Raw genomic sequence first — 25485 nt, 5'->3', positions numbered from 1 at the left:
GTTCATATGATCCATAAACTATACCTATTATAGTTTATAAGTTTATTCCATGTTTTAAGAAGTTTCACGTTTAAATGCATATTAATGGTAAGGAAAACATAATAAGTAAATTATATTTTTAAACACAAGATTTCTTGTGTTTTGCTTGTATTCCCCCACCCCCTAAAACATTGAAAAAGCTTGAAAAAATATGGGGGTGTGAACTCACCTTGTGTGCGTGTTCTTGCTTAGATACGAATTGGCTGCGAATAATCCTCTGGATAATTGAGATTCAAAGGGTTAATTTACACTAGATTGGGTTTAATACTTACAAAGAGTGAAAAAGGATCCTGGGAAATTAAGGATGAAGATGTGAAGATATCCTGGGAAACTGATTTGAATGTTTGAAGATTCAAAGAATTTCCTTATAATAGTTGAGATCAAATGGAAAGATTTCGGCTTTAAGATGTGAATTGTGAGGTATGGTTCTCGGTTGACACACACACACACACACATATATATATATATGAGATGGTGATATTTACTTTGGGAAATGTAACTTATCATCTTGGTAAGAGTATCACCGCCTCAAGAACTAAATATCTAGATATTATTGTTGGATTAGTGTCTAAGTCCATAACTATTTTGGTATGTACTTGACTCGATGGTGCATGGTCCTTTTGGGTTGCCTTCACCAAAGCAACTTGATAGGATGAATAATGGAGAGAAAGGATTAAATATGATTTATTAATATATTATGAGAATAATATATTAAAGGAGAAATCATATTGTTTAATTAATATTAGTCAAGAATTAATAAGAATTAAGTTTGTGACTAAAAGACATTAATTAAACTAAAGGACTAGAACTGTCAATTGTATGATATTTGAATATTGAGCTAATGGACTCCATATTAAAGGGGTGGGCGAATTCTATGGGGAAACCCATTAGAAATCGTCCAAGGCCTTTAAGGAAGGAGCCCATGGGTTGCTTAGGGCTTAAGCATCCAAATTAGGGTTTCCTTGTTAGATAACCCTAATAGCCTCACTATTTAAAGAACCCTTATGCCCCAAAAACGTGGCTAAGCTTCCTTCTAGGGTTTCCACACGTTTTGGGCAGCCTCCTTCTCTTCTCCTCTTCATCCTCTTGCTTTTGGTGTTTGTGAACCATTAGAGGAGTGACATTTGTGACTCTAAGCTTTCTAAAGTCAATACAAAAAGGATTTGAGATTGTTATTGCTACATAACAATCAAGGTATGATCTAAAACCTAATTTATATGTTATATTGATTATCATATGCTAGATCTAGGGTTTATAGTCTTGGATGAATTTCATGTACAATAGAGAAACCTAGATCCAAGCATTAGGGTTTGTATGAGCACATAGGATGTTCTTATGGCTAAAACCCATCAGTGGTATCAGAGCTTTGATTGGTTTCTATTGTATTGATGCCTTGTGTGTTTATTCAAGCTAAAATCGATTTTTGGCCAACCTGTCTGACGAACTCGGCGAGTACCACAGTGTACTCGGCGAGTAGGCCTCAACTCGGCAAGTCCAATGTGGTACTCGGCGAGTTCGAGTGTCAGAAAGAGGGGATTTCGGGATTTCTTGTTGTTTTTCTCATGGATACTTGCCTTATCTGTTTTAGATCATTAAAATCCGATTTTATACATATTTATGAGTATATCCTTGATTAAACAAAAGATAATTACCAATTGATTAGATAATAACTTCCTTATATGATTAAAGTTGATTATTTGTATTAATTGGGTAACTTATTTTGCAAGAAATTGAAATTAGGTCAAATATAGATAATGATAAAATTAATTGTTATTTGTTATTTGATCCTTGTGTTATGAAAAGTTTCAATTTTCCCCCTTTAGGTTTTATAGTTTGAATTTGAACTCAAAAGTTTTGTTTTGAAATTTAAATAGTTGAAACCCTAATGTTTTGAAAAGGTTTCAAAACTTGCCCTCAAGTTTTGGAATTTAAATTTTGATTAAAAGTTAATTTTGATGTATATTTAAATTCTAAACCCTAATGTTTTGAAATGTTTCAAAAACTTGCCCTCAAGTTTAGGAATTTAAAAGTTGATTAAAAGTTTAATTTAGGAATGTTAAATTCTAAAACCCTAGTGATGTTTTGAAAAGTTCATATCACACCCTTATGATTTTATTAATTAATTAAGGTGTATAATTAAAAGAGGTTTAATAAATCCATAAAAGTTTTGGTTTATAAATTAATTGAATTAAAAGTATAATTGTTAAATTTGACCACCTAGTATTTTAAAAGTGTAAAATACACCCTATACTATATATAACATTAAAAGTCTAACATTATATATATGTATGAGTAAAAGTCAGTCTTACCGTTAGTAGGCATCATTCACGAAGCTAGTCTATAAAGGGGTGTTTAAGGAAATTGCCTATAAAATGGCGAATGAATGGGTATCCACTCTTACCCACCGCACTCTTGACTAGTGGAGGGTCGTTAGCCGAACGGGTAGGATAGGACAGAACTTTCCATTATAAGTATAATGAAGTACAAAAGTAACTAAATGTTTTACAAATTCCCAATCTTAGTTACCTAGGCAAAAGTGAATTGATGCAATTCCATGAAATTACACTTTGTGCCCTTGCGAAGAAGTTAGTGGAGCGTGTGTGGTTTACCGGCACACTAAATGGTTCTAAGCAAAGGTAGCAAAGGGTGACTCAATGTTTGTCATAGTTCGGTGGAGCGTGTGTGGTTTACCAACACATCGAATAGGTGACTGTAACGTGTGGGGGCACCATGTAAATTTGCATGGTTATTCACACCCGTTTTGTGATCCTCGGCATCCCAGTCACAAACTAGAGGGGCATATCGAGATTTAAACATGCCATTGAAATGTTCAATGAATCTCAAAGGATCTAGGAGTTTTCATAGATTTAAAACTTAAATTTCTTTTTCGTTTTTCATGGTGGAAATTAGTGAATCGTCATTCACTTACCTTCAAATATTCTGCAACTAGATTACGGCATCCCTTTTCTAGGTTGTAGCATATTGTGTTGGGTCATAGCCTTCATATCTCATTTGGGTGATTTATTAAGGACTCAATCAATCAAATAACTTGAATTTATTTTCTCCCGTTTTGTAGATGTCAACGTACGACAACTATGGTTTTCCCAAATCCCGTGGAACAAGCTTTCCACATGAAGATGATATTCCACGATTCGATCGAGGAACAAGATATCATGCTTCACTTCCTCCACGTCCTCCAATCATTCTCCCTAACCCACAAGATCGAAGAATTGAAAGGTTCAATGTCACTAAAGCCCTATTGGAAATGAAACATGGAGATGGTAAACCCGTGTGTGCCCACGTTCTAGGAATGAAATCACACATCGATAGGTTGATAATGTTGGGTGCGTCATTCCCTGATAAGTTGGCTGTGAACTGGGTTCTACAGTCACTTCCTGAATCATATAATGAGTTCAAAAGAAAGTATTATATGATGGATCATGACGATAACCTCATTGACCTAACTTACATGCTCATTGCTGCTGAATTAGAAATGATTTGGCAAAGCAATGGAGCATATTTGTTGGGAAAGTCAACCAACCATGCTTCCGAGGACGTTCTAGGAGAACCGACCTGCGTTTGTTGCCAAGAGAAAGGGCGTTGGATACAAGTCTGCCCTAAGAGCCTAAAGAGTCCAGAAGATGGGAGAGTCAAAGAGTATGGTTGTGCTTCAGGTAAAGTCAACTATCTGACTCCATTAAGTTCCTATTCGTTGATTCTTAATACATAATGTGATGAGATTACATTTGAATGTTTTGTAGGATCAGTGAAAAGAGAGGAAGCTTGATGGAAAAGCAAGATGAGTCTAATCACAAAGAAATGGAACTCGATCGCATGGACTTGAAGATTAGATTTTGAGCTTAGAAAGTTATGATAGAGTTGTTAGGAATTTTTCTTTTGACTACATAGTTTTTCAGTTGATTTTGCATTGTAAGGACAAATGTTTTCCGCTGCTTTTATGAATAAAATAAATTTTTGATTTGACTTATTTATTTATTTATTTCCTTGCAATGAAATCGTTATGAAAAATTAATGTTTGCATAATTCTACAACGAATGGATAAGATTCTTAATTATGTTAATAGTGGAAATGTTAAGAATTTACCAAATAGGGAGAGTTTCTCATCGCCCAAGTTTCAATTGGACAGAAACCTGGAATCATGCAACTTGGTTGCATGATGAAGGAGAAATTTCATATTTGGAAATTAGACTAATTCGTTGACAAAGTGTCAAGTGAAGGACTAGGAGATCGAATACACAAAGTTATGTGTTGATCAAGTCCACCACAAGGGTAACAAAGATATTCGTCATGATTAGTAAATATGATTATACTTATAAGATTAAGTATAATTCAGAATTGATTGAAAAATATTTAAATCAATAGCAGAACGAATAAAAGAATCAAGTAGGTAGAAAGATAAAAGTTTCTCTATTCTAAGAAGAAGGGAGAGTACCTTTTATACTTTATGATATGTCTTAATGATTAAGAACCATATTTCAATTGATCCTCTGAATAAGTCATAGTACAAGTGTATGTATAAGAAGAGGAGTCAAGAATTGAAGAAATGGTTAAATCAAGAAGTCAATCATACTTTGTTCCAAAAACAAGTCTTAGAGTTAAGATTGTAATATTGAGTGACAAGTATTAAGAAGATTTATAACATTCATCAAATGTAGAATTTGGAAAAGGGATTTCCTATTCTCGCACATTTGAAATTGGAAAGTTGTGATGTCTTGGATGAGACAAAGACCAACTAGGACCAATTTTATGAAATGTTTTGTCTTGATAAAGGCTACACTAACTCTTGAATATTTGTTTGTCAAGAAATGTTTATTGACAAGAGAATCTTATATGTTAAGGAGTCAGTGGGAGTCTTAACGGTCTTGAAAGGTTTCAAGAACAAATCAAGAAAAAAACCCTATCGATCATCACTAGCACACGAGTTGAGGTTTACAACCTATCGTGTTGACACTATCTTGTTTCTATGCCGTTCCAATTGAGTTAATTATGCATGTGGGTCTTATGAGTTCTCATTTGAACGCATAAAAAGGCAAACACCTTGATCAATGGAAAATACATTGATAGGAAAGGGTGACCTGCTTAACTAATTGGAAGACATGGTGGGCAGTTGTGTTACCATAAGTCAAGAAATCAAGATTAAGGAAGTTCGGTCCATATGAGTTTGAATTTGTCGTAAACTTTGGTTTTGACAAATTCACATGGATAGGAACACATAAACCATTAAAATCTAAGTGTCATAAGATTCCCTCCTTCATGAAAATGACTGTGAGGAAATGTTTTCACTAAGGAAGATTTTAAGAAGATAGTATTGTGAAAATTGTATTCTCGAATTTGATTATGGTTACGGTATCCCTTTCCATGATTCGAATTATGAGATTTGGCAATTAGTCTAAATTGTTTAAGACACATATATAAACTATCTAAGGCAAAGGTGTATAAGTTTAAGAAGCCTTGATAAAAGATTATCGAAGCATTGGGTATTAGAAATATGAACTTAAAGAAATTCAATAGGCATTATTTTTCTGAAAGTTAAGTTGTTTCTGAATACATGTCAAAGCTAGTGGGAGCATAAGTGTTATGTTTATAATAATCATTGTGATATTGGGAGCATAAATGTTATGCTTGTATGATTATTAAGGCAAGAATTGCAAGTTAGCAATATTAATTATAGAAAACAAGAGTCATACCTCGCAAAGTTGTAAGGGTTGAATAGTTGTTTTCCTATAATTAACGGAGAGAATATTATGCTTCATTTCAAAACTAAAGGCTTAGGTTGTGGAATATTAATATTTTTAGTCAAGGATACATAGTGTGTTCTTAAAGTTCGATTATGATTACGACATTCCTCTTCATAATTCGAATTATAAGAACGTAGCACATAAAATATTATGACAGAAGATTGATAAAGTATCAAATCTTCATGTAAGACATTATGCATCGTGTCCCATACGCTTTGGGTATAGGATCAATTGCAAATGCTATAATATTTGACCATTCTAAAATTTTCCAAATGTCTAGCGCATTTAGAGGGAAAAAGGACAAGAATCAGTTTTTGACTAAAATAATTAAACAACTATCAAAGGACAATCCAAAGTTCGTCGAGGATTGGTCGCTTGTGAGTAGTTGGGAGTATAGTATTGGATGGACCATATCGACATTACTATGAATAGATAAGATTTTATTGAGAATGAGTTTTCATATGGTAAGTATGGAAAGGTTTCCATATTGGGAGTCAGATATTGAGAATCAATGTTTAGATTAGAAACTTTTATGCAAAAGGATGTTCAAAGGAATGTACTTTGAGTGAGAGACATCACATCTAAGGAATTGTATTGTAACAATCTCCGATAGAGGACTTTGTAGTTTCATTGGCAATAGTCATTGTGACTTTCGTGCTGTGACATTACGAAAGGATCATTGCATAAAATGTTAGAATCTATCATATTCTATAAGTGGCAAGAATTTGATATTCTTTCACTTATGAAAAAGGATTAGGAATTGTGAAATGAGTATGATTGGAAATGTGTTCATTTGATCTATTTCACAAAGTAAGGACCGTAGGTAAATATTGTGTGCATGCTAAGAGCATGGGACAAGTGTAGTAATAATTCAAGTAAGAAGTTGATTACCCGAAACAACAAATAATGAGTAATCGATATGGTGATAAATAAAATGTGTTTTATTTATACTCAAATGTTTGAGGTCATATGGGATTAGTATTATTCTTGTGTTTCACTTTGCATGTTTTGACTTCCTGAATAATTTAATTGGTTTAGAACAGTCAAATTATTCAAACGGGCCACAACTGTTCATATGTTGGAAGTAGATATGAATGAAGACTATCGTGAATTGGTGTGTGGATTGTCTAAAGAGCATTAGACATAAGAAAATGTTTGCTGCAACGTTCATGAGTGCTTATGAATATGATTTGAGCATTGGATTAAACCCACGCTCACTTGGATCACTTCATGGATTTTATCACGAGTGATTGGTGAGACGATAACATCTTATATTCTTGAAACCGAGATGTGTGAGTTGTATCTTGCGAATCGGTTGCATATTGATAATATGTAAACGCACCAGTAACTTGGTGTTATAAAACATATTGTTGTATGTGATTCGGTAAGTGAGTGCAGGCGAGCATTGAGTCAAAGTTTATCTGTTCCTTTTATCCAAAGTAGGATAAAAGCGATATACGTGGGCCCCTCGATGATTTAGTGATGGCACCTAAGCGCTTGGCCAAGCCGGGACTAAATTGATGTGTTCAATTGTAGTCTGTTGTCAGTCGTCATAAATCTAAATTTGGGAAAAAGCACATAGGCAGAGAGAATGATTTAGATCCATGTCTCAGTCTATACGATATCTAGAATGGAGGAATATATGATCCCTTATCTTAAGGACACGCGTATTTGATAAGATCAAAGTTGACAACGACTTTGGAAAGCTACGATTGCAGATCAGGATCTGAAGTCATACGCAGAATAGTTATTAGACTTATCCAAGTGGGAGACTGTTGGATTAGTGTCTAAGTCCATAACTATTTTGGTATGTACTTGACCCGATGGTGCATGGTCCTTTTGGGTTGCCTTCACCAAAGCAACTTGATAGGATGAATAATGGAGAGAAAGGATTAAATATGATTTATTAATATATTATGAGAATAATATATTAAAGGAGAAATCATATTGTTTAATTAATATTAGTCAAGAATTAATAAGAATTAAGTTTGTGACTAAAAGACATTAATTAAACTAAGGGACTAGAACTGTCAATTGTATGATATTTGAATATTGAGCTAATGGACTCCATATTAAAGGGGTGGACGAATTCTATGGTGAAACCCATTAGAAATCGTCCAAGGCCTTTAAGGAAGGAGCCCATGGGTTGCTTAGGGCTTAAGCATCCAAATTAGGGTTTCCTTGTTAGATAACCCTAATAGTCTCACTATTTAAAGAACCCTTATGCCCAAAAAACGTGGCTAAGCTTCCTTCTAGGGTTTCCACATGTTTTGGGCAGCCTCCTTCTCTTCTCCTCTTCATCCTCTTGCTTTTGGTGTTTGTGAACCATTAGAGGAGTGATATTTGTGACTCTAAGCTTTCTAAAGTCAATACAAGAAGGATTTGAGATTGTTATTGCTACATAACAATCAAGGTATGATCTAAACCCTAATTTATATGTTATATTGATTATCATATGCTAGAAAACTTATATTTTCTAGAAGCTTAAGACTGAACACTCTTTTGTGGTGGTTTATTTTATAGTTTTAAGCTTTATCCTTTTGCCAAACTTGAATTATACCACCCTAAACTAACTTAGGTTTTGATACATGCTAAGTTGTAACCTTATAAATAAGCCATAAAAGCTATAAAGGATACAATGCAACAAGGGTTGCGATGTAGATTTACCTGTGCTATGTTAGGGTTTGGACTTTGCTAGGTTTAAAATTTCGGATTTGACACTTGAGTGCTTTGAAGTGTTCTTGGTGCATCTTAGAGAAGAAGGAGCTCTTTGGAGAAGTGTTGGTTACATTGGAGCTTGTGGATCTATACTTTTTGCACCTTGATCTTTCTTCTAGATATATAAAGTTTGAATCTTGATGATGCATTTGATAGATCTAGTTAGTCTTGGGTGTTATGAAATTTTAGTCACTTTAGTGCATAAAGTTTAGATCTTGAAAGTTTGTGACCTTGTTATGGATAAAGTTAGAAACTTTATCCATCTAAACATCATATTGATTCAGATCTAAAGGCTTGAGACTTTGACTTAATGGATTAAGTTGAAAAAGATGCACTTTCGGTCCCTTTGAGACTTAAAAGACTAGATCTTGGTTGGTTGGACCATTCTAATGGATAAAGTTGGAAAATTTATCCATTATGGAGTTATTAGGAACCATAAAAATGTAATCTTGGACCTTAGTTTCCTTCCATGCATGAGCTAGGATGTCTTAAAGAGTTAAGAAGTTAGGGGTTTTGGTATAGAGCATGTAATAGCCATGCAAGACCATGAGGCTGGAAACTTTATGGTCAATGACATCATTTGAGGACTAGATCTGGAATTTGGACGAAAAGAGCTTAAGGGATTAAGCTCTTAATAGAAGGAAATGATGGTTGCACCTATATTGGGCGTATGCTATGGTACGCATGGTGTACGAGGTCATCACCCTGTTTCTAGTCAAGGCTTGTGTATGCTAAGCATATAAATTGAGTACGTTGGGCGTACTCAACTGAGTTGAATCAGTTGATTTTTGACTTTTCGACATTGACCTATTTTTTACCAAGTTAATTTAGGGTGATTTGTGTATTATGATTATAAGTTAAGTTTGGTCATGTTCCAATGAATAGGTAATTGGTAGATTTAATATTCGAAGCAGTGTCCTGTTCAACTATCTTTTCAGACCGAGAAGTGAGTTTTTTCTCACTATACTTGTGGGTCGAAGACACCAATGCCGACCCACTTGATTATGTATCTTAATTATAGGATAGTACTATGCTAGTATAGGACTGATTAGTAGATCTGTATGATTATTTGTATTTGCTAGTTCTGTGTTTATGTTTATCTGTTACATATGCCGACATATTGTGATTAGGTTGAGGCGGTCATGCTTTGTACTAAAGGCCAAGACACACAGGGCAGTCCAGATATGTTGTAGGCCCTGTGAGGCGGTCCGGTCGGGACGAAGGCCCGTGGAGCAGCCCAGATAGTCTGTAGGCCTTGCGAGGCGGTCCAGTCAGGCTGAAGGCTCATATTTGCATGTTTTTGTTTTTTATGTGTGTGACAGTACTTTGGGGCAACTCACTAAGCCTTTACTTACATTTTCAGTTTATTGTTTTAAGTACTTTAGAGGACCGTGAGAAAGCGAATGCATGATCATGCACATCTTCGAGTTTATATGATATTGAATTTTGGGATACTCTGAATTTATGATCTATACTTTTGAAACAACAGTTTTTATAAGCACTTTATGATTAATGGTTGTTTTTGAAAATTTTAAATTTTTCTGATTTTTGGGATGTTACAGCAAGAGCGACGGTGAAATCGAAAATCCAGATCTGGAAGCAACAATTTTGTTGCGAATCTGAAACCCAAATATGGAAGTAGCAGTCACAGGTAAAGAGACGTTGAAATCGACTTGCTTAATTGGATTTAGTGTTCTTATTCTGAGTTTGAATTTAATGTTCTTATTTTGATGATGTATTTTGGTAAAGGAGATGGAACAATGTAGAGTTGTCTGTCTTTAATCGAGATGAAGACACAGGTAAAAGGACATTTTTGATGCATATTGGACAAGAGGGGGGGTGAGTGGGTATGTGAGACCTTATCTTTATCATCTCTAAATATTATTAAAAGAGAACCTTAAAATCCAAATTGAAGAAATAAGGACCCTTGATTTTATTTCACTCTTATCTCTCCATCCTTGGATCATTTTTGATGACGTCATGGTCAAATATACGAGCGCCTTAATTTGCAGCTTACCTCTTACGTTTCATACCCAATTTCATTCTTCACTTTTCTCTACACACAAATCGTCATTGTCGAATAGATACACATCGTCATTTTTTTTTTAAGATTCATCATCTTCAGGTGCGATTCCCCTTTATTCAGATTTACGATTCTCACTCCTTTACATCTCTGGTTTTCCCCTTCCAAGAAAATTCAGTTTGATTTTTCCACATTATCTTATTACAATTCCAGATGGAAATTTAGGGTTTTACTTCCAAATTCTTTTGCTTTGGTTGATTAGCACTCATCAACCGTTTTTGCTTTGCTTAATTCATCTTCAACGTGTTCTATTATTCCAGATCCCACCGCCAATTGAACCAGTGACAATTGGATTAGTGTGCGTATCCACCTTCGAGATATTACCGTCTCCACCGCTTCATTCCTTGGTCACCACCGATGCTTCAGACTGATATATCGGGGATTTTCCTCACCTTCGTCGTATCCATTGAAAAGGATGTCTGTATTCGAAAGTTGCCCAAATCAGATGCTAAGTCCGAAGAACCCTACCCTGACGGCTCCCATCAATTTTGATAAGATACTTTTGAGTTTCTTACATGTATCGTTTCTAATCCTGAACGGCGTTGGAGCATCTCAACAGAGGAACCTGTCGGAATTATAACCCTGACACTAATCTCAAGAGAGGAACCTGTCGGAATTATAACCCTAACACTAATCTAATCTCCATTTTTTCCTGTTTCTGTTCTGGTGGTTGAGGAATCTTCTCCATTTAAGGTGCTATTTATGTTTCTGTTCTTGTATTCTGGTTTATTACATAACCTAGGGTTTATAGTTTGTATTTGCCTCTGTTTCGCTTTGATATTGCACTAGATGCAAAATTGATATGTTTTTTGTTAGTATTTAATTTAAATCTTTGCAGTGGCCAATCATAGTAGATCAGATTGTTAGCATCACACCTATACAAATTATGGTTTTTACTCGGTATATAAATATATTTTGATAATATTCTAAAATTTTATCATGTCACTTCTTGCAGGAAGTTATTCAACTACATTTACCCCTGACCATGTCTATGTACAACCTTTCACCAAATGCAGAGGTAAATTTAAAATAATAACCACAACATAACTATTTATGAAAAATTTGCATTCAGTTTTTTTTTAAAAAAAAAAAAAATAGATTCTTTTTAATAAAATAGGGGAATGGTTGTTGTTCTAGGAGTGGAAGAGTTTACATGTGTGAAGGACAAGATTATTGTCTCAAGTGTTCTTGCTAAAGGTTTGACAATTAGGCAAGATTCTTTATATAAAGCTAAAGCATTCGATGAAAAAGATAAATCAAGAGCCGATGCATCTGCTACATAGATCTCCTTACCCTTACCATGCTCTATCTTCACTGTTCAACATCACTGCTCCTCATGAACACACTCCCAATTGACATTGTAATTAAGTGCGACCTTCTTACCGTTATGAATTCACCACCACTTTTATGGTAATTTCAGTTTCTGGATTTTAAATGCCTTTTCACTTTGAAATGGTGGGACTATTGTTATACAAATTTGAAGAGATTGAAAGATGCAAACCACCTGTTTGTTAAAATGATCTTCACTTATCTTCTATCTATCATGTTTATTTATGACAAAATTGACACTTCTTTGATAGAAGGAAATGAAAAAAATCTGTTTTCTGTGTTCGAAAACTTAATATGTACTCTCGATTCTTGAATTTGGGATTCATATAATTACATGTTGTTATACAAAATGTTTAGTTTGATTTTCTTTGTTGTGAATTGGTTTCTTTTCTCTGCTTCGTTTTACTAAACTTTATTGGTAGCTTTAGACCGGTGCAATTTTTACTTCAGATCAACACATGTGGATAAATCTGGTCTTTCGTTTGGTCTAAGCTTATAATGTTTTGACTATTAAGAAAACACAATGGGTGGTTAGCGGCGAGGGAGGACATACTTATGAGGGAATGAGGATTAAAAGATCACGACTTAATAGGGAAAACATATTATTTCCCAAACTTTCTTGATTCATTGTGGTGGGGAAGATCTTGATTCCTTGTGATGGAAAGATAGTGTTAAATGGAGCTATATCAATTCATTAAAAGAGGTTTCAATTTAACTTTTTTAAATGATTATAAAATTAAAAAGCATAGATTTATCATTTATGATTTTATTTTTCAGGCTACATATATAATTCATGGAAGCAGTGAAAATGTTATGAACATGTCATAACCTGATGAGGTTGAATTATGGCACTCTGTTATGAATGGTATGCTGATAAATATTTTAAAATTTTCAACACTTTAAAAAGCAAAATGTTGAACTTTCCGATTTTACCCCTGGTTTCTTTGCAGGTAAACTGGAGACATATTATATATTTATTATATATTTTTTTTCTAATTTTACAAACTTTTCAAATTTACTGGTAATTCCTATTCTTAATATTCATGTAACATCAATGTTCATAAAATATTATATTTTGTTTTTTAATTTGGTTCATTTTTTTGACATAATGTTGTTTTCTTTTTCAGGTATATACCAACTGGGGTCCTTTTTGATCTTCTTTATGCTGAACCTGAAAGACCTTGGAATTTCACAGTAACATCAATGTTCATAATGCTGTTTTTTTTTAATTTGGTTCACTTTATACATTTTTTTATATACTCCCAGCATTTTCAGGTACATTTTAGAGGATACCTAGGAAACATATTGATTCCTTGTGATGGGGAAGATAGTGTTAAATGGAGCTCTGTTATGAATGGTATGTTGATAAATATTTTTAAATTTTGAACACTTTAATAGCAAAAAGTGAAACTTTCCGATTTTACCCCTGGTTTCTTGCTGCAACTTTTGCTACTGTGTTGAAGAAGCTTGGAACAGTTCAAGTTCAATAACTTCCCTTTTTTGACGTTGTGAAGATAACATGTGCTGATTCCAGTGTAATAGTTGAAGAAGCTGATAAACATCAGATGAATCTTCGTATTGTTGACAAAAACACTATAAGTATGTTTTTATGTTACCAAAAAACTACATAAGGTACTTCTTTTTAATAATTCACCTTCACCTTTAAACCAGTAATCGAACTTTCATGTGATTTGATTTCATGTACCATGAATCAGAAGATGAAGGAGAATGATGGAAAGAAGGTAAATTGATGTTTCCATGCTTCTACCTAATTTTTTCCCTAACTGATTGAATTGCCCAATTTGCTTTGTTCTTTATAATCTTCATCTCTTTCTGTTACATGCTAGATAGAGTTTTTTTCAATTTTTTTTTTGTGGATTATACTTGTAAATATTTTATGTTATTAGGTTTGCTTTTGACTATAATTGTATGTTTTAATCTCTTTTCTCACACTCAAAAAGTGTTTATGCATGTAGCTTGATAAAATATGGTACTCCTTGAGAAAAGATTCAATATCTAATTCTTCATCTTCTAGATATGAAATAATGAAGCATAGAAACCAGTTCCTCTTCTCACTATTGGCTAATATTAAAACTTGACTTCAATCCATGAAATGTTTAACCACTTTCTCAGAGGCTGTGGGCCCAACTTTTATCTTTGAAAGGGTAAGTAAGTTTATCAAGGTGTGTGTTCTTCCAATTCAATAATCTGACATTAAAACTGTTTAATTCGTTTATTTTGTAGATGTTCCAGATAATGAAAGAGCACAAGAACTTTCCGATTTCAAGATTTTGTTTTATCTTGTACTTCCATTACCAGGTTCAATAATGTTAGGCTTAGTGAAGAGTTGCATTGGCACAAAATTCACAAGTGAATTTGGGGATCTAATTACAGTAAGTATTATCCCCCCCCCCCCCCCCCCCCGCGATGTTTTAAGTTAAACTAATCACAATTTCAGCAACTATATAAATATATTTTCTTTTTATTTATTTGTATTGAAAATGCTCATATTTTTTCTTGTATAATTACAAAAATGACCAAAATGGGTGGTTTCATTTGACAAACTGACGACCATTTTAACCTTTTAACAAAATGACCATCAAATTCGCAATTGGTCAATTGCAAATCATGAAATTGCTTTATCAGTGGTCCCCCCATTGATTTTCGTCATTTCGTGATTATATTTCCTAATATTAATATTATTAATATTATTATTTTTATAAGATATAGCACTTGATGCAATAATAGTTGATGTTGATGTAGGCCAGAGACTAAGAGAAGTAGACATAAAAATACATCAAAGTTGAAAAAAAATCCCAGGAGGGCAATTAGAAGATTCCAAGGTCCTAAAATGTGTTATGTTCAACAAAGACGTTGTCTTCCCTGAAAAAATGAAAAGAAAAATCATAAACCCACATGCCATTTTACTCGATTGCCCTCTCGAGTACAAAAAAGGAGAGAATCAAAGAAACGCAAAGTTAGTCCGGGAAGAAGACTGAACAGTTTTGTTAAAAATGGAAGAAGAATATATCATGAATTTATGCACTCAAATACTCAAATTTAAGACCGATTTGTTAATTACATAAAATGGACTTAGTGATTTAGCATGTCATTATTTAAGCATAAAGGGAGTTAGTGCAATTAGGAGACTAAGGAAAATTGATAATAACAGGATTGCAGAGGCATGTGGGGCTGTTATTGTAAATAGGCCAGATGAACTTCAAGAATCTGATGTGGGAACTGGAGCTAGACTTTTTGAAGTGAAAAAGACCGGTGATGAGTTTTTTGCTTATATTGTTGATTGTCAAGATCTGAAAGCATGCACTGCTCTTCTTATAGGTGCTAGCAAGGATCTTTTAGATCAAGTGGAGAGAAGTTTACAGGTTGGTATTTGACTTTTTAGTTTTTTTTTCAAAACTTAATTTGGTATGATGGAATGAAATTAAAAAGAATGGAATGAACAAATAGGATGCAATGTCAGTGGCCTTATGAAGTTGTATCTGTGGCATTTGAGGCAATACCCCAAACCTTGGCACAAAACTGTGGTGTCAATGTCATTAGAGCAATGACTTCTCTTCAGGGAAAGGCAAGAAATATTTTCTAATTACATTTTGGTCCCCATTTATAGTTGTTTTTCAATTTTAGTCCCAATAAGTTTTCTCTTGCAATTTTGGTTATTATTTGAGGTTTTTGTAGTGTTTTTTTATCCATGTTCCAAGTAAAATGACTTCGTTCAGCTCACTTTTACAATTTCGGTCCTTATTTAAGGGTTTCATAACATTTTTGGTACATGTTCCAAGTAAACTGACTTACTGTGGTCCATGAGTAAGCCTAATTTTTGCCATTTTGGTCCTAAATTTTTACTCATTTACTCACACTACTTGGAACTTAGAACAATAATGTTAAGAGGACCTCATATAAGGGCCAAAATTGAAAATAAAACTTTTTGGGACCGTTAAATGAAAAGATTTAATTGACTTTATTTGCTACTAGAAATGTCATCATTAAACTTATTGGTGCATTACACAAATTTTTTGGTCCTGATATCAAAACATTCTTGTCGGATGTCAAGCCTGCCTTCTTAGTGTGGTAGAGGCAGAGTGTGAAAAAAAAATCCTTTTGAGGTTTAGCTGTTTGACCATGTTTGCTTTTTCTGCTTTTTTATATAAAATGTTAGGTATTTAATTATTATTTCCTTCAGGAGGTGGCTGCATGGGTTGCAACCATCGCTTCAGTGAAAGTGGCAACTTTTGTTGTCCTTACTTTGTTTACAAACTATTGACTACAAAAACATGTCAATTGAGAGATAAAGCCATGTTAGCAAAGAAAGATTTAGAACTATGTGAATATGGATTTGTAATCCTTCGTACGGGAAAGTATCGCTCAAAACCAATCTAAATCCTCCTCTTCATCATTTCCTAACAGGAATGGATAATTTGTGGGGTTTCTGATTGTGATGGAAGTATATGTAGGATTATGGTTGTTTATGATGGTGATGGATGTAAAGAACAGGGGATGAATGCTAAAGGGTTCCAGTTGAGGATGAAGCATGGAGATCTGAGAAGCAAACTACCAGATTCAATGGAAAACCACAATTGTTGAAAGGAAAGCGGAAAAGATGGAGTGAAGAAGAAGAAAAAAGATATGCTTAGGGTATGTTGTGAAATGAAAATTCAATGGAAAATCACAATTATAAAAATACTCATTGGAGGTGTACTGGTTTTTGAACTTCTTCAAACTTTGACAGTTTTTATTTGTTTTAGCCTACAGTTTTGTAACTATACTTGAGCATTAAATATTGCATCATAAGTTATATAAGTATTTCTACCAGATTATGTATATAGAAAGACTTTAAAATGTTATATGTACTGGATCTTCAAGTTACTATTAATTCTCTTCTCATAGTTGTTTATGGATGCTTTTATGGAAATTTATCCCACGATGGGTGAGTGTTGTTAGTTCACTTAAAAATGTTTATCAACAAAACAAGACATCATGAGTTTTACTTTTGACATATTTCTTGTATGTTATTACTGATCATTTTATGGCTTATTTATTAAAAAATTAAAATAAAACATACTTATTATGTGTTATTCTAAATATGATATGTTTTTTTAACACAAAATAGCATCATATTTCTATTTTTCTCAAAACATCAACACATTTTTTAAACCAAGTCTAACCACAGACTTTTATTACAAACCAAAACAATAACAAACTTTTATTTTTAACCGAAAACCGCAAAGTACTTTTATTAATTTTTTACTCAATTAGCAACTTATTTTTATTTTAACCTCCAAAAAACAACAATTTTATTTTTTTAGCTGAAAATAGCAATTTATTTTTTAGTTTTAACTCAAAACAACAAAGTAGTTTAAATTTTAAACCAAAAAGTCATGTACTTTTTTTTAACCCAAAATAGCTATGTACTTTTCTTTTAGCACGAGAAAAGAAATTATCATGCCCTTTTTTGCATCAAGTAAAAAAATTAGACAAACGGCTACTTAGGATATTGTACTTTGAAAAAACTATATAATTATAGCATTTGCGTTTTAGATATTTTTCTAAATAAGACATTATCTTGTGAAAAATCTATATAATTATAACATTCTATTTTAAATATGTTTCCGATTAAAACTTTTTTTAACACAAAAAAATTCCCTCTTTTTTGCATTAGGTCTATTGAAAAAAAATTGTACAGCTTTTTTTGATTCGGGTAAAAAGTATATTAAAAAACTATTTGGTTAAAAATTTAATTGAGAGTATTTTAACAAAAAAAGGTGGAACATTGATGCAATAAAAGAAAAAGCTTTGAAAATGTAAGTAGCAGTGGAGGATTTATGAATGAGTTTTTATACAACAAACTACAAGTTTTTTGTCATTCTTTTTCTTTTAGGCATGTACTAAAGAACAACCATGTCTTTATTTTTTGTTGTTTCTTTCTTGCTACATGCAAGTATGTTGTTATTATTGGAAACAAAATATAATTATATGTCACAAATACTTTTGTTTGATTGATTTTGTGGTTTTGGTTCCAAATGGTATGAGTAAACTCTTATTTATTTTTTTCTTATTAAATGAAAGTACAATGCCATAAGTTTATTTATCGGCCTACACTAGGCTTGCGTAGACCCGTCTTCACTCATTGTCAGTTATATGTAGTTGTTTCCTGTGTCACAAGTAAAAAAAAATGTTTGAAGGTATTCATATGTGACGAGGAAGGTTGTTCCATTAATCAGGGTCAGCTCTACCCTTTGCAAAATTAAGCAAAGGCTTAGGGCCCCTAATTCTAAAAGACCCCTAATTTTAAAGCTTATTATGTTAATTATATATGTATATTTATGTATTTCTTGCATTACAAAGACAAATTGGAGCTTGGTTTGATGGTAAAAACAATAGTTTATAAAAATAAGGGTCTCAAATTCAAATATCATTGCTTACTTGAAGGACCCTAATTTTTTTGTTTGCTTAGAGCTCCCAAATTGTTTGAGCCACCCATGCAATTAATAAAACAAAAAATGTTGTATATAAAGAGGTCCTTCAACGATTATAGATATTTATTGATTTCAGTGAATCTTCTACATATTCCAATAATACTAATAACCATAACTTTGTTTTTTTAATTATTATGCAATATCTAGACATTTATATGTTTTTTATGCATTCCTCCGCGTTTAACGCGGGTTATAATCTAGTTATTTAATATATTCTAATAGAGAAAAATGCAAAAACGGTCCTTTTGGTATATATATATATTTTTTGGGATTCAATCTAAAGTATTTTTTTTTTTTTTTTCTCTTTCTCTCTCTCTCTCTCTATATATATATATATATATATATATATATATATATATATATATATATATATAGAGAGAGAGAGAGAGAGAGAGAGAGAGAGAGAGAGAGAAAATAAATACTTTAGATTGAATCCCAAAAAAATATATATACACCAAAAGGACCGTTTTTGCATTTTTCTCTATTATTCTAGAAAACTACCAAAACTGTGATGTCCGGATATAGAATATAGATGACCACCCGATTAAAAACTGAGAACACCATTCTGTTAGGGGAGGGACTCGAACCCTAAACCTACGTTCGCACTGCAACAAGAACAACACCACCCGAATTCTGACTGTAATTTTCTCACACAACCGCTCACATTTCGCTCGTTAACGACCAACGGTTGCATGCAACTTGATCCCTGAAACCGTCAATGGACACCGTCGTCTACGGTGCACTCGACGAAATTTGCTTGCAAGGAGCTAACGGGCTAACTCTCCGTCGTCTATGGTCCAAGATCACTACTCATCTTTCCTCTAACGGCCTTCACCTCTGCACCAACGTCAAGAAGGCCTTGTGGTCCAGTCTTCTCAATATTCCAAGTCTTCGATTCGAATGTAAAGGTGTTTCATATGATGCTGAAGACCCTAACATTAAGTATTTCGAAGATGCCGAAGCGATCGACTTGAGGATTATCGCGGCAGAGCATCTGCTTGACAACTTTTTAGGAATTTACGACATTAAAGCTTCAGATTCCGGCATTTCTCAGCCACATCGTCGCACCCTTGAGCGTCTTGCCATTGCTAGGTTTGTTTGTATAATATGCTCGACTTTATTACGAAACATTACCATAGTGATCTTGCCATTGGTGTGAATACAGAGTTCAGACCAATCGTTAGAACATGAAATTTCAGTTAGGGACACAGTTATCCAAAAATTTAGTTAGGTTAGGTTTGCATTGTGTATTAGCTATGTGAATTTGAACTCGAAGTCAAAATCAGGAAATCTTAATGCAGAAATGAAAACTCTGTAAATTTTGAATTTGAGGGGCTCATTTGCTATAAAAACTGACAACACTATGCATAAAGGTTATTGATCTTACTATACTTTTACTGCTGCAGAACAGATGGAATAACCCAGAATGATCTTGCCAAAGAACTTGGCATTAAGAACAACAACATATACAATATATTAAGGAATCTTGAAACCCGTGGATTAATTGCGAGGCAATCAACAATAGTAAGGAAGAAAGAAGCTGGCAATGAAGGGGAACACAAAGCTGGTTCAATAGTAAACACCAATATGCTCCACTTATATCGTTATGCAAAGCATTTGGGAAGCTTACAAAGACTTGAAATTACCAAAGAGGACAATGCAGACAGAGGAGTTGTTACAGAAGATGGTGATTCTGAGGAACACATCAAAGAGGATGTACACATCAAAGACTATGCATCTGATATAAAAGCTATTTGTGATAGACTAGAAAAAGCCGATGGCAAGGTTACTATTTACATTTCAGTTATTTACTTTGCCTTTATACTTAATCAGATGCTAATTCTTGTTTGTTTTTATACCTCTTAAGGTTCTTGTTGTTGGAGATATCAAGAAGGAATTAGGTTATCGCAATAAAACTGGACATAAAGCTTGGAGTAGTGTAAGTTATAAATTCTTACCATTTAGTATAATTACGCTAAGGTCCATTTCATCATCTCAGATTCAAGTTTCTTGCACAAATGCTCTCAGATTTTACACAAGCTGAAAGATGCTCATCTAGTTGAGGAGTTTCATGCTACAGTGAACCAGAAGGAAGTTAAGTGCTTACGTCTGCTAAAGACATTTTCTCCTAAAACTTGTGTCCCCAAAAGTCATGGAGGTGGAAACCGTGGCCAAATTACTGAACAGCTTCTTGAACTTCCTATTGAGCAACAAATTTATGATATGATTGATGCTGAAGGTTCAAAAGGGTTGATTCTTAACGAAATATATAAAAGGCTTGGCATAAACAGTAAACGATACTACCCTCGCATTCTTGATATGGTGTCTAGATTCCAGATGCATTTAAAGTCAGAAAACCTTAATAGAGGTCTAGTCTACCGAGTTTGGACTTCTGGAAACTTCAGTACTGAAGCTTCCACTTCACTCCCTGCCAAATCAGATCATCATCTAACCATTACAGTCAATGCTGAAGTCAGTGAAGAACAGAATATTGATCCAATTGGTTCAACAAGCTCACAGAATCTGCAATGTGACACAAATGGCATAACTGTAAATTTAAACCCTGCATCAAACTTGGAGATATCTTCATCTGCTTCGCTAGCACCCAGAGTTCGACGCTCATATACAACATATCCATGTCTAGGTTTTAGTTCAGCTAGCTCAAAGAGGGAACAGAGGATACTTGAAAAACTACAGGTGAATAGACAATATATTGATCTTTGTCTTCTTCGACTTGTTATATTTGTGTTAGAATTTTCCTTTTTTTTTTTTTTTTTTACAGGAAGAAAAGGTTCTTATAAAACCTGAACTACAAAGGGTGCTGGAGAGTCTGGAGAATCTTGACAATAAGTATACAACGATGGACAGAAAGACATTAGAACGCAGTTTAAATAAGCTTCAAGAAGACGGACATTGCAAATGCATTTCGTTTGCAATCCCTTCTGCCACAAACTGTGGTCGCAAACGTACAGTTGATGTGATCCTCCATCCATCTGTATACAAATCTGAAGACCTATCGGATACTGTTCATGAGAAAATTAGGTCATTTGAAAAGCTAATACGCGCCCAAAGTTTTCCCAGACATACAAATGGTAAATCAAAATCAATCCCGGTTTTAAATAACGTGGAGAGAATTCCTACAAAAAACGATGTTCAATTTCAATCCGAGACGTTTATAGCAATGAGGGAAAACGGTTTTGTTTTGGCAAAAATGGTTCGTGTAAAGCTGCTTCATGTTTTTCTGTGGGGGTATCTCACTCTTGATAGATCAAGAGAAGACGATGTATATGAAGGGAAGAACCAGTATAGTAGTTGCAAATTGTTTGAATTAGATTCAGCTATCAAGGCCATGCCACTTGAGTTGTTCTTGCAGGTTGCAGGGTCCCCTGTAAAACTCGATTCCATGATTGAGAAATGCCGGAATGGAATACGTCTTTCCGATCTTCCGATTCAGGAGTATAGGTCTCTCATGGATACTCGAGCCACTTCACGTCTTTCGTATCTTATTGACATCTTAAGACGCCTGAAGTTGATACGATTAATTGGTGGAGAATTTATGGAGACTTCTGTGGGCCCACATACTACTACTACTGCTACTCTTAGACATTCGCTAGAACTTAAGCCTTACATTGAGGAACCTGTCACAGTTGTTTTGCCATCGCCAGGTGTCAATTCTTTTGATCTTCGTCCTCATGTCAGACATGATTTTGTTCTTGGAAGTAGAAAAGGTGTTGAGGAATACTGGAATACTTTGGAGTATTGTTATTCTGCTTCTGATCCAAAAGCTGCTTTGCATGCATTCCCTGGATCTGCTGTTCATGAGGTTTCTTTCGTGTTCTTTCTTTTCTTTTATATAAACTCCATTCTTATATTCTGAAACTTCATTTCATCAGGTATTCCTTTCACGTTCATGGGCAGCAGTCCGAGTTATGACAGCTCATCAGCGGGCTGAGCTGTTAAAACTTGTGGCAAATGACGACTCAAATCAAAAGATATCATACAAAAAGTGTGAGAAGATTGCAGAGGATCTTAATTTGACCTTGGAACAGGTTTGTTTTCTCTTTGTATTTGGTAAAAGTATTCCATTAATTAATTGCAGAAAACTGATTATTTTTGTTTGTAGGTGCTTCGTGTATTCTATGATAAGAGACAAAAGCATAAACTAAAGGGAGCAACAAGCACCAAAGATCCACCAACAAATGCTTTAATTACTTACAAAAGAAAAAGATCATCCAAAGGAAAAGGAAAGACAACTTTAATGGAAAATCTACTTGAAGAGTCTAGCAAAGTGAAGCATCCCAAATTGTTCCATGAAGATAATGAAATTTCAGCGAGTAGAATGGATGACATGGATGCTGCTGCTGATGATGACGTGGCACTAACTGAAGATGAAGACGGTGGTCAGTCTTACTCTGTGTCAAAGCTACAGCAGCCTACACGTACGGAAAGGTTTCCATGGACAGAAACAACAGACAGGTAAAAAACTCTTAAAAAGGGACTGAAATTGCGAATTAACATATATTCCAGGGACGATTATTGTAAAACTTTGGTGATCTTTGTTTTTCAGGTTGTTGGTGATTGAGTACGTAAGACATCGCGCTGCACTCGGAGCAAAATTTCATCGTGTAGAATGGAGCTCACTTGAAAATCTCCCAGCGCCTCCTGAAACATGCAGAAGAAGAATGTCAACTCTGAACAGAAACAATCAGTTCAGAAAAGCTGTAATGAGACTCTGTAACATGCTTAGTGTCAGATACGCAAAGCATCTAGAATATTCCAAGAACAAAACACTCATTCATAATCGAAAACCTCCTGATGTTGTTATTCATCCTTCAAATGAGTTGGATGTTGATGAACAATGGGATGATTTTGACAATAAAGATATAAAAATAGCCCTAGACGAGGTCCTTCAGTACAAACAGGTTTCCAAATTCGCAGCAACTAAAGGTGGATCCAACTGTCCTCGATTCAATGTAAGAATTTTATAAATCATTTAATTTTTGACAAATCATTTTTAATCATTAATCTTTTTTTTACTGGTTTGTAGGAATTTGATCAAACCACCTCCATACCTAGGGACGAGTTTTTAGATAGCGGAAGGAGGGAAGCTTCTGGAAGAAGATCAAGAAGACGTTATCTGCCTAAAAGCTATGACAATCTTATGAATAGAGGAAAAGGTTTTAGTACACAAACCTACAAATCATTAGCAGTTTCTAATGCAATCGAGCTTTTCAAGCTTATATTTTTAAGCACTGCAAAAGCAAAAGCTCCAGCTATCCCAAACCTGTTAGCTGAAACATTGAGACGGTATTCAGAACATGATCTTTTTACAGCATTTAATTACCTCAGAGACAGAAAATTCATGGTCAGGGGTAATGATGCGAGTCATTTTGTACTCTCGCAGCAGTTTTTACATGGTATTTCATCTTCTCCGTTTCCTGTTAATACTGGAAAAAGAGCTGTGAAGATGGCGAGGTGGATTCATGAAAGAGAAGATGATTTGTTAGAGTATGGAGTAAATCTACCTGTTGACCTTCAGTGTGGTGATGTTGTTCATTTATGTATGCTGATGTGTTCAGGGGAAGTGTCGTTGTTCCCTTGTTTGCCTGATGAAGGTGTTGGGGAGATTGAGGAGTTAAAGAAACGTAAACGTGAATGTGATGATAAACAAGAACAAGTGTGTGTTGAAAAAGCTAAAAAGCCGAAAATATTAGACAGTGAGATTTTTTCACGTAAAGAAAAAGGTTTTCCAGGTATTCAGTTATGTTTAAACCGTAGTTTTATTTCAAGAGTTGATGCAATTACATTCTCTAGAGACGGAGACACTTGTTCTTCTGTTTCCAATTCATCACCTTCTTCTGTACACGTGGCATCTTCATCATCTTCTGAGTCAACATGGGAAGCTATGAGTAGCTATGCAAGACACGTGGCATCTTCTGGGTCTTTTAATCCGAATATGTTTCAAACTGTGTATTCAGCCATCCAAAAGGCTGGTGACCAAGGGTTAAGCATGGAAGGTATCTCCCAACAAGAAGGTATGTATGCAATTTGTTACTTACCTGTTTTTTCTTCTTCTTCTTCTTCTGTATATGAATCTCATATATAATATTTCCACAAATGTTATGGTTTGTAGGGGGAAAGATGGGAGAAGTTATTGTTGAGGTGCTTGAGGCATTTGGGCGGGTTTTAAAGGTGAATGCTTATGATTCTGTCCATGTTGTTGATTCCATGTATCGATCAAAATACCTTTTGGCCTCCTCAATGGCATCCCATCAACACCAACACCAACACCAACATGAACATGATCTTCCTCATCTGAAGGAGCCACAGACCTCCTCCATTAATGATGAGTTACAGCAAGAAAATCATACTGATGATGAGGTGCACAGAGTCACCATTTTAAACCACCCAGAACCAGAAGAAAACGAAACAAACAAGAATGTGAAAGCAAGTTGTTCAGGAACAGGGGCAGAAGAGGGATTTTGTATTGGTGATGGTGATGGTTATAAGCCAATTGTGCCTTGGGTAAATGGAGATGGGAGTATGAATGAGATTGTTTACAAGGGACTTGTACGCCGTGTTCTTGGTATTGTGATGCAAAATCCTGGGATTTTGGAGGACCAAATCATAAGCCAGATGAATGTTCTAAATCCTCAGGTATGTCAGTTTCATCTGTTTGAATTTGATTTTACTTATGAACAAGAATTAATTAATTAATCCTTCACATTTCAGAGCTGTAGAAAGTTATTGGAGCTGATGATTCTGGATAGTCATATCAGGGTGAGGAAGATGTATGCATCTGTATCAAATGAGCCCCCAGCCATGTTACGCTCTCTTTTTGGTTGCAGTTTTAACAAACCAAAGCTGGTTTTTAGACAACATTTTAATGCAAACCCTACAAGTATCGACTGTTTGTAGAAGTATATATTAAATTATATATATGTACATAAATTACTAACCTTTTTTTTTTGGTCATATGAAGACCTTGCCCCATCCCGGCTGCTTTCGAGTGTGTTAAAATTCTTTTTAGTTTTGGCCCTGTTACAATTTAAAAGCAATTATT

General features: G+C 34.4%; 1 protein-coding gene, 1 long non-coding RNA gene and 1 pseudogene across 3 annotated transcripts; all 3 read left to right on the top strand.

The window, feature by feature from the left end:
* The first annotated feature begins 10577 nt into the window (after positions 1-10577).
* LOC145068324 (uncharacterized) lies at positions 10578-12941 on the top strand. The gene is made up of 4 exons (XR_013688956.1): positions 10578-11292; positions 11555-11617; positions 11737-12631; positions 12706-12941. It is a non-coding gene; the product is annotated as an uncharacterized LOC145068324 (long non-coding RNA).
* Positions 12942-12982: 41 nt separating this feature from the next.
* LOC145054437 (T-complex protein 1 subunit gamma-like) lies at positions 12983-16803 on the top strand (annotated as a pseudogene). The gene is made up of 8 exons (XR_013684800.1): positions 12983-13005; positions 13056-13122; positions 13204-13285; positions 13327-13382; positions 13443-13527; positions 14173-14247; positions 14653-15311; positions 15397-16803. The product of XR_013684800.1 is annotated as a T-complex protein 1 subunit gamma-like (transcript).
* A 4402-nt stretch (positions 16804-21205) lies between these two features.
* LOC145086835 (B-block binding subunit of TFIIIC) lies at positions 21206-25485 on the top strand. Its single transcript, XM_079024675.1, has 7 exons — positions 21206-22245; positions 22316-22471; positions 22546-22898; positions 22990-23395; positions 23470-24457; positions 24556-25079; positions 25155-25485. Exons 1-7 carry the CDS (start codon positions 21283-21285, stop codon positions 25338-25340), a joined length of 3576 nt encoding a protein of 1191 aa, XP_078880801.1. The 5' UTR covers positions 21206-21282; the 3' UTR covers positions 25341-25485.

The sequence above is a fragment of the Lactuca serriola genome, chromosome 1 (genome assembly GCF_051521515.1).
Source record: "Lactuca serriola cultivar US96UC23 chromosome 1, Lser_US96UC23_V15, whole genome shotgun sequence".
Lineage (NCBI taxonomy): Eukaryota > Viridiplantae > Streptophyta > Magnoliopsida > Asterales > Asteraceae > Lactuca > Lactuca serriola.
This window is presented reverse-complemented; position numbering and strand designations above follow the sequence as displayed.

Coding starts and splice junctions, on each gene's coding strand:
- LOC145086835 (XM_079024675.1), top strand. CDS start 21,283: ATGGACAGAAAGACATTAGAACGCAGTTTAAATAAGCTTCAAGAAGAC. Junction 22,472..22,545: donor TTAATTTGACCTTGGAACAG/GTTTGTTTTCTC, acceptor TTTTGTTTGTAG/GTGCTTCGTGTATTCTATGA. Junction 23,396..23,469: donor CCAACTGTCCTCGATTCAAT/GTAAGAATTTTA, acceptor ACTGGTTTGTAG/GAATTTGATCAAACCACCTC.